The sequence below is a fragment of the Mandrillus leucophaeus genome, unplaced genomic scaffold (genome assembly GCF_000951045.1).
Source record: "Mandrillus leucophaeus isolate KB7577 unplaced genomic scaffold, Mleu.le_1.0 Scaffold56, whole genome shotgun sequence".
Lineage (NCBI taxonomy): Eukaryota > Metazoa > Chordata > Mammalia > Primates > Cercopithecidae > Mandrillus > Mandrillus leucophaeus.
Window position 1 is genome coordinate 6,713,480 of NW_012106030.1, and position 17,518 is coordinate 6,730,997.

General features: G+C 41.7%; 1 protein-coding gene across 1 annotated transcript in view; it reads right to left on the reverse strand.

Moving 5' to 3' along the window:
- Positions 1 to 17,518, reverse strand: part of KIAA0319 (KIAA0319 ortholog) — a 66,494-nt gene that overhangs the window by 40,225 nt on the left and 8,751 nt on the right. Inside the window, exons 3-7 of the mRNA XM_011998203.1 lie at positions 9,301 to 9,493; positions 4,307 to 4,405; positions 2,962 to 3,059; positions 1,640 to 1,727; positions 564 to 656 (exon numbers count right to left, since the gene is read on the reverse strand). Of these exons, the coding sequence (XP_011853593.1) occupies positions 564 to 656; positions 1,640 to 1,727; positions 2,962 to 3,059; positions 4,307 to 4,405; positions 9,301 to 9,493 (571 nt within the window). The remainder of the gene's footprint in view (positions 1 to 563; positions 657 to 1,639; positions 1,728 to 2,961; positions 3,060 to 4,306; positions 4,406 to 9,300; positions 9,494 to 17,518) is intronic.

Here is a 17,518-nt window from a genome sequence, read left to right on the forward strand (position 1 = left end):
ATGGACACCTGTAGTTACACAGGGGTCCCTTCCACATATACTCCAATAGAAGAAATGATCTCTGAACAAATTTACAAAACCACCACGCTCCCTCACTGAAGATATCCCTTCTAAGAATTCTTAAAAGCGATTTCCCATCTGGTGGGGGGCACCTCCCCTCCCAAGTCAGGTCACGGGAGCGCCTCTCTGGCATCTAAATAATTCTTTTAAAATACTCTTCTAAAATAAGTTATATATATAAAGATATATACATATATGAAGTGATTTTCCAACTACTCTCCATACATACCACACCAGAAGGAGATTCTTCAATAATTGCTAAAATTTCCTATCAAACGGCCAGGCTCTAAAGAACTTTCTAATAAAACAGACAAAAGGTGAAGGGAAAATAAGCACAGGATAGAGGAGCTAAAGGAACTAAAGAAGACATAAAACTAAAGAAGGAGGTGATTGTTTATCAAAGTAACAGCCCATAAGTCCTCCCAGCTTTGACGCAGAACACCCATTACATTTCGTAGCATGTAGAGAAAAAAGAAATCCCTAAACTGTCACAGGATACACACGGCTGCCATCAATGAGGGCTGACGTCAAAGGCAAAGTGAGCTCTTGCAGTTGGGGAGAAACAACGGCTACAGGTGGCAGATTGGCTCTTCTGGCTGTAACAGAGAAAAAAGGACAGTGACTGAGCCCGTGTTGGGTATGCGTATGTCATTACCTACATAAAATCATCTACTTTAAAAACTTGACTATTAAATGTCCTGTCAAGAAGGTGTTTATCCGACAGGCCTCAGCTATAGAAATCAATTTTTAAAGTCTGGAGTCTCTCTGAATTTCAGGAGCTTGTCTGTACATTTACATTTTTGCATGTAAGCCCAGGGTCAGTGAAGATGTACAATAATAACCAAGGGGCTCATCACAGAGTGTGAGCAGTAATTACAGGGCAGGAGCAAGGGATTACAGTTCCAGCTCCTGGGATTGACTGGATCTTATATCTCTGACTGAAGGCAACTCACCCCCAACCATGCTTCAGCTGTAATAATAACCAGGCAGATTATGCAAAAGATAGAGCCATCAGGCCCTCAGGATGGGCTGAAGTTGGTGCAGGGGAGGTTCACCTTGATTGGGTAGGTTGTGCCCTCAGCACAGGTGAGGGGGTGGTGGGGACTGAAAGCCAGCCTATGTTCTACACAACAAGCCAGGGCTGTGCCCACCCAGCCCAAGAACCACCTGTTTCTAATTGACACGAATATACTGATCAATGGGCACACATTTTCCCCTGACCTCTTGGTTGCTCAGTTGAGTGTATTTAACATGCCCCTGCTCCAAAGGTGCTGAATCATGGAGAGTGGAGGTAGAAGTTAGAGAGGATGGCGTAAATGTCAGATAGAGAGGGCTAAGTTGGATTCGCCACCTTTCAAGAGCAGCCAGCAATAACCTTGTCAAGCAAGTACTAAGTGATATATGAAAGGTAGAAAAAAAAAATAATAATCTTTGCGTGTTTTCTCTACAATGGAGCCTAATTCAAAATAGGTTTTCTCTCTCTAGATAGATAGGTAGATAAATATAGACATAGTCATCCAGGCACCAAAAATTGAGATAAACGTGTACAACAGGAGGCCATTCTCTTACACAGGCTTACCAGGCTTAACAGTGACATTGACAAATCCTTCTCCAAAGGCGTTTTCACTAGAAACAGCGACTTTGAAGACATAAAGTCCAACGGACAACTGTAACATAAAGAAAAGTTATACAATTCAACATGCAAGACATGATGGGTCCACTACCTAGAAAAAGCTAAAATGTCCCAGAAGCCACACTCCTAAAGTCAGCATAGAGAAGGGGCTCAGGAGAGAGTCTCATTTGGATGTGCCAAGAGGCTGCCACATGTTTGAAGCCTCAATTCTGGAACACTAAGGATCACCTACACAGGCCTTTAGCTTCGCTACAGAGGGCTTCACAGAGGCCTGGGTGAGATGGACCAGCAGAGGGCAGCAGTTCTCAAACATGCGTATGGAATCTTGCATTTTTACCACCTAGCTCTACTACGTTGGTTGCCAGTGGTCTGGATGCCACACTTTGAGAAACAGAGCTCCATGACATGAGGGTGATGCAAGTCTGTGTTGTACCATTAGCTGTGTGATCCCAGGAGATGAAGTCAACATAATCATCTGGTAGAAAACTAGACCTCTAGTCGCTAAGTCGGTTTATATATCCTCCTAGGCCAGAAAGAGGGCATGTTTCTTGTGAGTGCTTGTATCATAGAGCAACATGTGATAGGGTAATTTGTGACCTGGAATGGAATTATTTGCAACTCTAGAGATGTGCTGGATTGAGAATCAGAGATAAGTAAAATGTCCTTAACACTGGAAGGAGAGCAAGAGTTAGATCTGGTTTTTAACCTCAATGCAATGCTTGTGGGACAACCAGGCTCTTTTCCCCAAACTGAGATATACCAAGTAGCCCAAATAAAGAAAAGCCATCCAAAGCCTCTTAACCATCTGCCTGCCTACTTGCATGGCTGAAACTTCACTCGTTCATATCCTTCTTTTGATCTTACCATAAGAAAGATGTTTGCAGCTAGGCATGGTGGCTCACACCTGTAATCCCAGCACTTTGGGAGGCCAAGGAGGGCAGATCACTTGAGGTCAGGAATTCAAAACCAGCCTGGCCAACATGGTGAAACCCCACCTCTACTAAAAATACAAAAAAATTAGCTGGGCGTGGTGACACGCACCTGTAATCCCAGCTACTCAGGAGGCTGAGGTAGGAGAGTCACTTGAACCCAGGAGGCAGAGGTTGCAGTGAGCTATAATTGTGCTACTGCACTCCAGCCTGGGCAACAGAGCAAGACTCTCTCCAAAAAAAAAGAAAGACGTTTGGGTTCAGTAGCTAAGAAGGTATTAACTGAGTTCTATGCCGTTATGCTGTGCTGTCAGACACAACCAGTCTCCAGTTACTTACTTGAGAGAGATTAAGAGTTTGCATGTGTCCTTGTTTTATTTCACCTTGGTAGTCTATGGGGTGGCTTATTAAACTCCATTCATAGCTGTAGGTTGTTTCTGAGAGCAAAAAATAAATATGAGTAGTTATAAATTCTGAGAGGTCACTAGATAACCTGGCCAGAGGGAAGATGACAGTCTTTAAACCACCAGTGCAGATTACCTTAGATACACTCAACTCAGCTTTCTTTTTTTTTTTAACTTATATATATATTTTTTGAGTCTATTTGTTTTTATCCCCTCGCTCTTGCTATCATCTTATGAACCTGACTTTCAACTATCAGCCAAGTAAAGAATAACACGTATCTTCTTAATGTAACATTTCTTTTTTTGTTATAAAAACATACAACTTACAGGAAATTTTTTAAATGTATAAAGTTAAAAAAACAAAACCTCCCTAATTTAACTGTTAGTATTTGATGAGTTTTTTTCTAGGAGGCTACATCTGACTATCCACATCAGTTTTAACATAATATAATCCACTGTGCTTTTCCCTTTTTAACAAAAGGCAAGGACATTTCAATTCATTTGATCTGTTGTAGGGCTTTATTTAAGGACACAAAAACAGAGTATAAACATATCTATGTTAAGATGAAACTGTCTCCCAGCTTCAGATATTAGTAGTTAAAATATAAGATACCTCATCTCAAAGGATTAAAATGCAAATGCCAAATATTATCATCTCTGTGTATAAAATTTTGACCAATATGTGATGGAGAAAAAAATGAATTAAGGAACTAAGCCGAATGAGAAATAGTCAAACACCTTAAGAACAATGCATTAGACAGGCCACAGGTCCCAGGTCAAATGCTTACTGAATGGTAGAGCACTGGACAAGTAGAAGAAAGAGCATTTTGAATAAAATTTTTTGAGCAGCTAGTGTGAGGCATCCTGAGAACCTCAGAGCCATGACTGTCAACGCCACAGTATCTGCAAACAAACCTATGGGTGCACGCCACTTCCCTCTCATCCCGGTAGAATCTTCCCAGGTTCTATGGGTTATCACAGGTCAAGAACTGTACGTGGCAACCTCTCCTGATCTGCTTCCTATCATCAGAAATGTATGACTTTCCATCCTGATCAATTAAATGATACATACTGTACTTAATTTCCTAGATTCTTACTCTATTTTAAACTATTTCAACAAATTTTGATGCTTAAGGATAATCAAAGCCTTGTCTTCCACCTTTGTTTGTGATGTTGTGCAATGTTGTGAAAAAGAATCGGCATTGTAAATAGTCTGTAAGGACCTGCTAGGGAAGAACACTCCAGTTCCTAGTGGTCAGGAAGGAAGGTTAAACCCTCACCTGCAGGTGGCGCTGGCACAACAAAGGCCTTCAGTTCAACTTCATTGTCGGGTAAAGTTATAATTAGGTTATCTCCAGCCGATACCATAAGTTCTTTCACTAAAAGTTAATTAGAAATAATACATGTAATTGTATAATATAATGTGTTACATTACTGCTCTACACTAGATCTGTTTTTAGTATCCATAAATTAAAATAGCATATGTTTTTATAATAGTTCTTCGTAAGATTTTAGCTAAGGCACGTTTTTCCTCTGGCCAGAAATTGAACTGCACACTGTATTATAGTTCAGGGTTTTAAACCACAAATATGAGTTGGCACTGTGACAAAAATAATGATTCAAATTGACTGAGCAATGTATTGGGTGACAAGAGTTGCGTGAAACAGGTTTCACGCAATTGTGGATTAGGTCCATTTTCTCCCTTGCTACCAGCTTTTCTTGACTCCCTGGTGTGAGCTATTTTTAGTTATAAAATGATTAAATGTAATCCTAAGTGTTTCTGTCTCATTAGTCACACTCCACTCAGTTCTGATAGTAGCCTCATGAATTACTGCTAATGACCTTGCATTTGGAAACTTTCCAAGACAAAATCCAGTCCCTCAATATAAAAAGCCTATTTTAACTTAAGCAGCAGGAACATTAAGTCTTATCAAAAGTGCTTAGCCAAGTAAACATTCAGAACAATACTTGTTTACTTTCTCTATAACCAGATTACATTGATATATTCATAAATTCTATCGGTTTGACTCCATTGGACATTAGTTTCACTTGTAAAATATATTGTGATATGTCCAGATACTACACAGAGAAAAGCAGATTTAAAAAAAAAAGCTGGGTGCTCTCCAGAGGGATCAGCTGTGAGGAGATGTCAGACAGGTTGTTCATTTAATCCACTCCCCTCCTCTCAGTCCTCAGTCCCTCGAGTGCCTCCTAGATCAGCTGCAGAGGCTCTCAGTGGCTTTGCTGGCTCCTCTCTCGTCATTTTCACTAACTCTTTATCCTGAAAGTCAGCAACTGTAGACCTAGAAAGGACATTGACCCAAACCTATCATGTTGTAGACGGGGAAATTAAATCCTAGAAAAGCAAAGTTGTCCAAAGCTGTATGGTAATTAGCAATAGGTCCACCAATATTTAATTAATTTAAATGTATGTATTTCAACAAACACTTATATATCAGATTAAAGGGTGCTAGGCATTGCCCCAAGGGCTTTAAAATGATCAGTTCATTTAATCCTCATTACAACTGTATGCAGTAGGTTCTATTAAAATGCAAAGATCCTGGGCCAAACTCCCAGGCCAGTTTCTTTTTCCGTATACTACACAGCTTCTCTTCCACTATTATCTTTCTCTCTGTGGAAGCTCAGGATCAAAGTAAATACAAAAGTTAGAGAGAGTAATCTCCAAAATACATTGCCCACAGAAAAGCTCAGGAAACATGACCCTTAGGTCTTGCATATTCGAATAGCTTCCTTATTGGAAAATCTAATGGAAGCTTTGCAATCCTCACCATGACCTCTGCAACACATGGAGCTTTGACACGTCTTCCTTTTTGGAACTACAGGAGACCACAACATGCCACCCCAAAATATGATTTGTGAAAGGGAAATAAATCTCAGGACCCCCAAATCACTAAGCCAAAGGGAAAAGTCAAGCTGGGAACTGTGTCAGGCAAACTTGCACCTCATTGTATTCCTAAACAAATACCTACAAAGATTAAAAAAAATAAAAATAAAAATAAAGCTACATGCCTCCCTTATAATTTGCCCACAAAGAAATTCCTTGTGGGCCTCAAGATCTTTGCCCTAAAACAGTTTTGTTGAATTTCACCCTGGCAGTGTAAATCAATAGCTTATCTTTACAGGTGCAGGGGGTGGGGAAAAGGACAGAGCTCAGTCATCCCTCTGCTCACCTGAGACAAATGCATATCTAATTGCTTTCTCTGCCCTATTGTTTACGAAAAAATACAGATTCACTGAGCCAGACAAGGCATAAGTGACTATTCCTCTACCCCCTCTCACAAGTAAATTGTGTATTCAGTGAAAGACTGATCAAAGACTCAATGTGCAATATTTGTCTCTTATCTACCTGTGACCTGAAAGACCCCCTTCCAGTTGTCATGCCTTTCTGGACCGAACCAATGTACATCTCACACACACTGATTGATGTCTTATGTCTCCCTAAAATGTATAAAACCAAGGTGGCCAGGCACAGTGGCTCACACCTGTAATCCCAGTACTTTGGCAGGCTGATGCAGGTGGATCACTTGAAGTCAGAAGTTCCAGACCAGGCTGGCCAACACAGAGAAACCCCATCTCTACTAAAAATATAAAAATTAGCTGGGCATGGTAGTGGGTGTCTGTAATCCCAGCTACTTAGGAAGCTGAGGCAGGCAAATCGCCTGAACCTCGGAGGCAGAGGCTGCAGTGAGTCAAGGTCACGCCACTGCACTCCAGCCTGGCCACAAAGCAAGACGCCATCTCAAAACAAACAAAAAAAAACAAGCTGTGCCCTGACCACCTTGGGCACCTGTCATCAGGACCTCCTGAGGCTGTGTCACTGGTGAGTCCTTAACCTTGGCAAAATAAACTTTCTAAATTGATTGAGACCTGTCTCAGATACTTTTGGTTCACAGACTATAAGAAACTAGAATATGCCATTGCAACTATAACTCTATTATATAAGGATTATTTTGAGCTCTGTGTTTTTTTGTTTTTGTTTTTGTTTTTTAAAGAAACACCAGACCAAGAGGAGCTCTGAAAACAGAGTACAAGTTACTCCTTTGTAAGGGAAATTTATATCTATAAAGGAAATCTCCATTTGTAAGGGTATCTCTCCTTCTATACTAGGAAGAGAAGGGTGACTAAATTCCAAGAGATCCACATTAATAGAGAAGGTCCTGACAAATCCGCATGATAAACCTCACTCTTGCTTACTTTACTTATTCTGGGCACCTTTGGCCACTTGCCTTCCCCACAACCTTCTTTCCTTGTTTTAGTTCAAGATGCTATATAAGCCAGAGTTCCAGGCTTATATAATATAAGCTTATATAATGTAATAAACCTCTTTGAGATTTCCTCATTTCCCTGGGTATCTCCCACATGTAGGTAAGATGTAGTTATAAACTTTTTGTTTTTGTTTTTGTTTCTCTTGTGAATCTATCTTTTGTTACAGGGGCACTAGCCTAGAACTTAGAAGGGTAGATGGAAAATTATTCCCTCCTCCTCGATAGAACTCTCTCGCTCTAGCTTTCCTCTTTATCTCCCACCTCTCTGGCACAACTACCCAATCAGTTTTGCAGGCTCCTTCTGCACTTCCAGCTCCTTACATAATGATGTCCCCAAAGTTCCAGTCCTCAGGCCTCTCCTCAGCTCACCCCCCTCTCTCCCTGGCTGATCTCCCATGTTCCCCATGTCTCCAACTATCACCTCCACACTGATGACTCGCAATCCTTTATCTTCAGCCTAACCGCTCATCTAATTTTAATTCTGTATTTTCATATGTCTTAGCGTCCTCTTCCTTTACATCCTTACATTCATTCAATCACTCATCAAATCCTTGTGAATCTGCTCCCTTCCTGTCTCCTAAATCTGGTTCCTTCCCTCCATCTCTGTAATCACTCACCATAGCCTTCATGGATCTTGTTGCCTCTCGTCAACTCCACACTATTTTCTTTTTTTTCCCCTTTTTTTTTTTTTTCTTGGGATGGAGTCTTGCTCTGTCGCCCAGGCTGGAGTGCAGTGGCGCAATCTCGGCTCACTGCAAGCTCCACCTCCTGGGTTCACGCCATTCTCCTGCCTCAGCCTCCCGAGTAACTGGGACTACAGGCGCCCACCACCATGTCTGGCTAATTTTTTGTATTTTTAGTAGAGATGGGGTTTCACAGTGTTAGCCAGGATGGTCTCGATCTCCTGACCTCAGGATCCTCCCACCTCAGCCTCCCAAAGTGCTGGGATTACAGGCATGAGCCACTGCGCCCAGCCCCTTTTTATTCGTTTTTTAGTTTTTTCAAGACCGTTTTGCTCTGTTGCCCAAGCTGGAGTGCAGTGGAGTGATCTCAGCTAACTGCAACCTCTGCCTCCCAGGTTCAAGCAATTCTCCTGCCTCAACCTCCCAAGTAGCTGGGATTACAGGTGTGTGCCACCATGCCCAGCTAATTGTTTTGTATTTTCAGTAGAGATGGGGTTTCACCATGTTGGCCAGGCTGGTCTCGGACTCCTGACCTCATGATCTACTTGCCTGGGCTTCCCAAAGGGCTGGGATTACAGGTGTGAGCCACCGCGCTCATCCCACACTATTTCTTAATACAAATCTGATCATTTTGCTTTCCTGCTTAAAACCATTCAGGGAGTCTCTATACCCATCCAGTAAAGTGCAGAATCTTTAGCACAAAATACATGATCTTTCCAGTTCTTGTCCTGCTTATCAATCCAGTTCCAGCCATACTGAATTCCTTACAGTTCTTCCGAAATGTCCCAGGAGCTCTTGTACTTCTGTTTTCTTGCACAGGCAATGAATGAGAGATGACGGTTGGGAAGCACTGAGCATATTGCCTGGCACTCTGTAAGTGCTCAGTAGATACAATGATCACTATTGTTATTACACATGTTGCTCCCTCCACCTGAACAACAGACCAATGCCATCTTTGCTGGCTCACTCTATCCTAGCATCGTCTCCTCTGGAAAGGCATCCCTGGACCCTCCTAGTGGATCAGGGTGCCCCTCTGCTCCCACAGCAACCTCTCACAGCACTTACCATATTGTATCAGAACCACCTCTTTACCTGTCAGTCTCCTCTCTTGGACTATGGAGTCCCGGAGGGAAAAGACAATGTCTTATTCATCTTTTTATTCCCAGTATGCAGAACCGTTTCTGGCACATGATAGATGCTCAAAAATGTGCCTGGAGGGAATGAGTAAACTTTAAAAGTTGTCACTACCAAATTCTACAGCCTATCTTCAGTGCATTTCTTGAAATTGTATTTTTTAAGAGTTACCTGTCCTGGGAGCAGTGGTAGGAGATATGGGTAGCTCAGATGGGGTGGACCCAGAGGAGGCTGTACTAGTGGGAGGTGTTGGGATGCTGTGCTCTGTACTCCCCAGGGTGACTGTGAGCACTGGGCTTTTCTTCACGGTGGCTGAGCTGAGCTCCAGGCTTGCTGGAGGAAGACTATGGGAAGGCATTAGAACCTATGGGATCAATTACAAGGATAAATTGTTATTAAAAAAAAAAAAAAAACAGTTCAACTCTTCAAGCAACTCAGTGTTATCAACCTTTTTCATAAATTAGCTTCAGTAATGTTTGAAAAACCATGAATAATATTGCAAAACTCTGGAACTCTAGACCATCTCTCTCAAGCACTCTCTTTGCTGTCTATTAGAAATATAAGGCAACTGTGGGTTGGACAATTAGTATAGGTGAACATACACAAACACTCAAAGAATGAGAAAGTAATTATAGTAGCCCCTAAACTGATGAGTTCAATGGACTGAATGTTTCTGCCCCACACCTCCTTCCACCCCCCAAAATTCATTTGTTGAAATCCTAACCCTCAATGTGATAGTATTTGGAGGTAGGGCCTTTGGGAAGTAATTAGATTTGAGGGTAAAGCCTTCATAAATAGGATTGGTGCCCTTACACGTAGAGGAGAGAGAGCTAGCTAGTTCTCTTTCCTCCTTGTAAGGACACAGCAAAAAGATGACTACCTATAAATCACGAAACCCTCACCAAGAACCCAACCCTGCTGGCATCCTGATCTCAGACCTCCAAACTGTAGTACTCTGAGATATAAATGTCTGTTGTTTAAGCCACCCAGTTCTTGGTTGGTATGGCTAGGCTTTGTGCCCCCACCCAAATCTCATCTTGAATTATAATCCCCACGTGTCAAGGGAGAGACCAGATGGAGGTAACTGGATCATGGGAATGGTTTCCTCCATGCTGTTCTTGTGATAGTGAGTTCTCACGAGATCTGGTGGTTTTATAAGCATCTGGCATTTCCCCTGCTTGCTCTCTTACCTGCTGCCATGACTGTAAGTTCCCTGGGGCCTCCCCAGCCATGCGGAACTGTGAGTTAATTAAACCTCTTTCCTTTATTAATTAACCAGTCTTGGGTATGTCTTTATAGCAGTGTAAGAATGGACTACTACAATGGTATTTTGTTACAGCAGCACAAGCTAAGACAATCACTAAAGCAACAATTGAAGACAATCAAATAATTCAATAGTAAACAGGCTTCTAGAGTAAGTAATCTTTAATCATTTTATTCATTATGTATAACCGATAACTTAAAGTTACGGAATTAGCCAAGTTAAAGTTTTTGAACTAAACAGTTTGTGCCAAAGTCTCATATTATGATAATAAAATATCTTCTGAGACTTTTAATCAATAACTGTGTGGGGCCAGGAAAGTAAAACTCTTAGACTAAGAATATAGAAGACCCACAGGGGCCATGTGCAGTGAGAAACCCACAGAAAGAAAAGCTATAATTCAAATGTAAATCAGAGAGGGGGCCATTGGTGCTAATTGAAGAAACAACTACTCTTTTCTACAGTTGAGAAAAGTCAGTAAGGATATGGCATACATTTTGTGCTTGGAAGTGTGATCATTTATATCACTGCTAATAGTAACTGAGCCCCCACTGGGTTCCAGATATTTGCTAGGCAACTGGTGAAACCTTCTGCAACTAAATTTCCAGAACCAGGGCAAAAAAAAAAAAAAAAAAAGACGAAATGATGAAATTAAGCTGTATTGATCAAACTAAGGGAAACCAATTGACCAACATTTTAAAAATCAGGTAGTGGGTCTACTATATGATTTAAAGATGTTTAATTGAATTGAATTTTCAGGTATCCGGATTTCTGAAGTGAGTGCTACGGATTAAGCTGTTCATTGAATCTGTGCTCTCTAAGAATAGCATGAAATTCAGAATTACTGCAAACCAGGGCTGCAGTAATGTTATGTGTCCATAACATTTTATACTGGGGTCTTTGCAAATCCCATAGGATGAATTGAATTGAATTTTTTTTTTTTTTTTTTTTAGTTTTATCAAGTCCTGAAAAATTATTGCCAAGTTGAAATAGAGAATGAAGGTAGACAGTGGTCAAAGAAATTAAGGCACTTTGGGCCAAGGTCACTAAGCCAGAAATGGCTGAAGGGGAAGAAAACCCTTATCCTGCTCTTCTCTAAAACATTCACTTTTCCACCATGCTGCCTCTCCAGGCTGGAATCACATGCCGATTCTTCCCTTCACTATTCAGAAATCCACCCACAACCTCCAGCACAAAACTCCTCACTAAGTCATCAGGACACAAGGTCCTCTCTGACAAACCCCTCCAAAGAAAAATGAATCCTCTATGGGAAGCCATGAGCACGGCATCACCCATTTCAGCCTTCAAGTTAACCTGGGCCTCATCAGTAAAAGTTTCAAATGGCTCTTGTTTCTATGTTCTCTACTCATTTATTTTAAAACGACTTGTTTTAGGTGATTTCTCTAGTCTTGTCCACTGGAAAACACAGTTGCAAAAAAATGTCCTTTATCCTCTACAAATCTGATCTTGATTTATTTTTCCTAGATGTCCTATTCGACAGCACTATTTTATGCATAGTAACTGTTATGAATATTCATGTACAAGTTTCTATATGGACATGTTTTCTTTCTCTTGTGTAAATACCCAAAAGTGGAATTCCTGGGTCACATGGTAACTCTGCATTTAACATTTTGAGGAAATGCAAGACTGTCTTCCAAAACAGCTACACTGGGGCCAGCCATAATTGTTCACACCTATAATCCCAGCATTTTAGGAGGCCAAAGCGGGAGGATTCTTTAAGCCCAGGAGTTTGAGACCAGGCTGGGCAACAGGGTGAGACTCCATCTCTACAAAAATAAAAATAAAAAAATTAGCTGGGCATTGTGGTCCCAGCTACTCCGGAGGCTGAGGTGACAGAATCACTGGAGCACAGCAGTTTAAGTCTGCAGTAAGCCATGCTGAACTGTGGCATTTTGACCTGGGTGCGGAACAAGACCCTGTCTCTCAAAAAACAAAAAACAAAAACAAACCAAAGTGGCTGCAACATCTCACATTCCCACCAGCAGTGTATGAGAGTTCCAATTTCTCTGCATTCTTACTAACACTTATTATCTGTTTTAAGTTTTTATTCTAGCCATCTAGTAGATGTGAAGTGGTATCTCATTGTGGTTTTGACTTGCATTTCCCTAAAGATTAATGGTGCTAAGCATCTTTTCATGTGCTTCTTGGCCATTCTTCTACGATCTTTGGAGAAATTCTATTCAGATCCTTTGCCCATGTTTGAGTTGGGTAGTCTTTTTATTAGTAAGTTGTAAGAGTTATTTATATATTCAGTATACAATATTTATGGTGTATTTATCCCATTTTATGGTATATTTATTCCCTCAAGAAAGCTTTACTTTTTTGATGTCGTCATCTGAAATACAAAAGTTTCTACTTTTGATTAATTCAAATTTATCATTTTTCTATTTTATTGCTATGCTTTTGATGTACTAAGAAATAATTGCCTAGCCCAAGTTTACAAAGATTTATGCAGAGTTTTCTTCCATATCTTTTATAGTTTTAACTCATATATTGAGATCGTTGGTCCATTTTGAGTTAATTTTCTAAAAATAAGGTATGAGATAGGGGTCTAAATTCATTCTTTTGCATGTAAATATCCAGTTGTCCTAACACCATTTGTTGAAAATACTATTCTTTCCCCACTGAATTTTCTAGATACCTTTACCTAATTGAACTATTTTACATATTTTTTTGGTGAGAGTAGAGATCTTAGTTTCTGTCATCAATTCCAAACTTTGCACTGCATCAGAATGAAATAATGTTTCTTTTCTTTTTGTTTTAAGAGATGGGTTCTCACTGTGTTGCCCAGGCTGGTCTCTAACATGTAGGCTCAAGCAATTCTCCTACCTCCACCTCCCAAGTAATTGGGATAACAGTTGTGCACAGTGTATTGGGCTTGAGTAAATGATTTCTTATTATGCTATGCATCTAATTTTTATGAACAGTTATTCAGAAATTGTCTACAAATCTAATGTACTTTAGAGGAAACTTTGTATTTCAGTGGAAAGCAGCATGTTATCGGTGGGGCAAGGTGGCTCACATATGTAATCCTAGCATTTTGGGAGGCCAAGGCAGGCAGATCGCTTGAGCTCAGGAGTTTGAGACCAACCTGGGCAACATGGCAAAATCCCATCTCTACCAAAAATATAAAAATCAGCCGGGTATGGCAGCACGTGCCCGTAGTCCCAGCTACCTTGTGGGGCTGAGTTGGGAGGACTGCTTGAGCCCAGGAGGTCGAGGCTGCAGTGAGCTGAGATGATGCCGCTCCACTTCAGCCTGGGTGACAAAGTAAGACCCTGTCTCAAAAAATTAAAAGAAGATAAAAATAAATAAAAAACATTATCTACTGGATACCCCTCCAGGTTATCCGACTCTAGTCGTTCTTGTATTTGAGCTATTTTTACAACTCTATAAGTTATAGGTTATAAAAATGATAAAAATGTAAAATAATTATTGTCTATAGACATGTAAATTCTCCTGTCTGCTAGAGTTTCAACTGAACTCGCTCCTTTCCTCACTGGAAACCCAGTTTTGCCTCTATTTGCACACTCATTTCAATATATTTTTTAACCTATGAATGTGCCTCTTCTTCAAGTTTTCTTGTAGGATAATTATAATCTAGTTCCTTCAGTGATTAATTAGTAGAATAAAATCTCTAACACATGTTCATTTTATATCTAAACAATTCACAATTTCACCTATTTGAATAGTTATCTTTTAACAAAACCAACCTCAAAGAACTAATGAGCCAAAAGATTTTTAATAGAGCTTAATTTCAGAGAGTTCCATCTGTATAAACCAGGAAGTAAATGACTTGGCAATATAAAAGAGGGTATTATATTAACATTTACTGATATGAATAAAGAACATGGTTAATCTCTAATACTTTCAGATTACTTTTAATTATTTTATTTAAAATTGAAATTGAAAGTTTTTTTAGGACAGGCACAGTGGCTCACGCCTATAATCCCAGCACTTTGGGAGGCAGAGGCAGGTGGATCATGAGGTCAGGAATTCAAAACCAGCCTGACCAATATGATGAAACCCCATCTCTACTAAAAATACAAAAATTAGCCGGGCGTGGCAGCAGGTGCCTGTAATCTCAGCTACTCAGGAAGCTGAGGCAGGAGAATCACTTGAACCTGGGCAGCAGAAGTTGCAGTAAGCCGAGACCAGCCACTGCACTCCAGCCTGGGTGACAGAGTGAGACTCTGTCTCAAAAAAAAAAAAAAAAAAAAAAAAGGAAGTTTTTTCATTTTAATCCAATTATAAGTATAGAAAAATATAGACACTTCAAAATTCAGAAAAATATAAGCAGAAAAAAACCTTCTGATTAAATCTTGGCTGGGCACGGTGGCTCACGCCTGTAATCTCAACACTTTGGGAGGCCAAGGCAGGTGTATCATTTGAGGTCAGGAGTTCGAGGCCATCTTGGCCAACATAGTGAAAATCCTTCGCTACTAAAAAATACAAAAATTAGCCAGGCATGGTGTTGCACACCTGTAGTCCCAGCTACCTGGAAGGCTGAGGCAGAAGAATCACTTGAACCTGGGAGGCGGAGGTTGCAGTGAGCCGAGATCGTGCCACTGCACTCCAGCCTGGGTGACAGAGCAAGATTCTGTCTCAAAAAAAAAAAAAAAAAACACTTAAAAATGACTTCTAGACCTTTTTAAACATTTTTCATGGTTGAGATTATAATGTATAGTCAATTCAATCCAGCATTCCTAACTTAAAAGCACTGGAATTTAAGAAAGGAAACCTTCTCCTTTAAAAAATTTTTAAAGTACTCCCAGCTTTTTTTTTTTTTTTTTTTTTTTTACTTTATTTGACCTATACTCAGCTTCCTCTGATCAACATGCTCATCACATTCTCAAGTCCTGACCAGTTTCCAAACAAGCAGCCTTCGAGCTCTCCAACTACCCTCTCCTCACCACACAGTTCTCATTGTCTGTCTCCCAGACCTCCTGCCATTAACACTCAGCTTTCCACCTGCTTCTGAAATCGCTCCACTGCAGTGACCCTCATTCTTTTTTCACCTGAGCTTTTTCATGGAACATTTTATGATGCTTAAGTTCTCTCCTTCATATCTCTCTCATCCTATCCAACTGTTCATGATGCCACGTGGAGTTTCTAGCAGCCAAAGCACCTGTTCAGTCTTGAAGAAACCTACCAGGGTGGATTTTCAAAGCCCCTGGGTATATGCGCTGGCTCCAGGGACTTCTATACCATCTCCCTTTGCTTTAAATATTGCTAGAGTCTCTGGGCGCGGTATCTCACACCTGTAATCCCAGCACTTTGGGAGGCCAAGGCAGGTGGATCATGAGGTCAGGAGATCTAGACCATCCTGGCTAACATGGTAAAACCCCGTCTCTACTAAAAATACAAAAATATTAGCTGGGCATGGTGGTGGGCACCTGTAGTCCCAGCTACTCCGGCAGCTGAGGCAGAAGAATGGTGTGAACCCGGAAGGTGGAGCTTGCAGTGAGCTGAGATCACACCACTGCACTCCAGCCTGGGCTACAGAGTGAGACTCTGTCTCAAAAAAACAAAAAAAAAATCGCTAGAGGCATTTCTAGGGAGAAGGGCTTAAGTCTTCACGAGCTGGCTGACTCGTGAAGGCAGAACTATTTATTCTTTTTAACAGCCTGGCCATGGAGGCATAGCAAAGGAACGAGATGTTCTGCTTCCTAGAAATCTCTGAGAGACAGTCATCTTTCCCGCCACCACCTGAGACAGGTGCCCTTAGGAGGAACCTCCTTAGGCTCACACAGCCTGAATGAGTCCCTGGCTCCTGAAATTCAGCCCCACCTGCGTTCTGCCCCACTCAGCCTGTCCCACCCCCAATCACATCCTGAACACACCCACCTCTTTTCCAGAGCTGTTGCTGGATTGTTCCTGGAGCTGAGAAGCCTTTTCTTTCTCCAACAGCTCTCCTGAAGATAGGGTAGTCGGCAAGGGAAGCAACACACTTCTCTCAGGGAGTTTTGGGGCAGGGGTTGAAGCTGACTCATTCAGGTAATGGAGCTCAGGGTCCTGCTGTGTCTCCACTGGCACCTCAGGGCTGTCTCCAACAGAGGAGTTGAAGCCCCCCTCGCTGCCTGGCAGTAGGCCCCAGTCCATGTACTCGGCACTCCCTCTGGGCTCCTGCTTGCCATTGGGTTGCAAGAGGTCCTTCTCCAGCTCCCGGTAGTCATCTGAGTACTCAGACATCTCCCCTAGTCCCCAATCTTTGCCTAGAAAGGGTAAGTCCTTTCTGATATCCTCAGGTGAGTCCCCCCAGATCCCCGAGGGGGAGCCCCTGTTCAGCATCATGTCCCCATAGTCCAGCAGCTGTGCAGGCCTCTGAACAGGCCTGAGCACAAAAGTGAGATAAGACCTGATGGGGCCCATCTTCTTGGGCTCACAGTTCTCTTTGTGGGGGCAGCTCACCAGGTAGCAGTGGCCCTCGAACCACCAGGCCAGGTCACAGCTGGACAGGTCACAGCAAGCGGCTGTGCAGTCTACGACAGGGAAGGTGTGAGACACCCGCATGATTCTGGTGGTTTCCAAGTTAGGTGAAATGACTGCATTGGAATATGTCCTCCCCTCGCTGCACTGCTTACAGGCACAACCTGTAAACAAAGTAGTTTCTAATGAAGGAGAAAGGCATATACAGGGAAGCACCTCCAGCTTAAGAAACCAGGAAAAGGGAGTCTTCTCAATCCCTGGCCAGTCTGGCAAGCAAATAAACAATCGGCATTTTCCACAGAAAGATCACAGCAATCCATCAAACCATCCATCCATACATTCATTCTCCTACCTTCCCACCCACTCATTCATCTCCCATCCACTTATCCTTCCATTCATCCACCCATCCTTTCCGCCTTTCTACCCATCTGTCTATCCATCCTTTCACCCACACACCCATCCATCTACCCTTCTACTTTTCCATCCATCTATCCATGCATCCATCCTCCCATCCATCCATCCATCTTTCCATTCTTCTACCTTTCCACTCACCCATCCATCACTCCATCCCTCCACCCATCCACCCACTCATCCATCCAGATTCTTACACCTATCCATGCACTCTTCCATCCATTTGTTCTTTTTTCATATAGTTTCACTCCACTTACTTAACAGAAA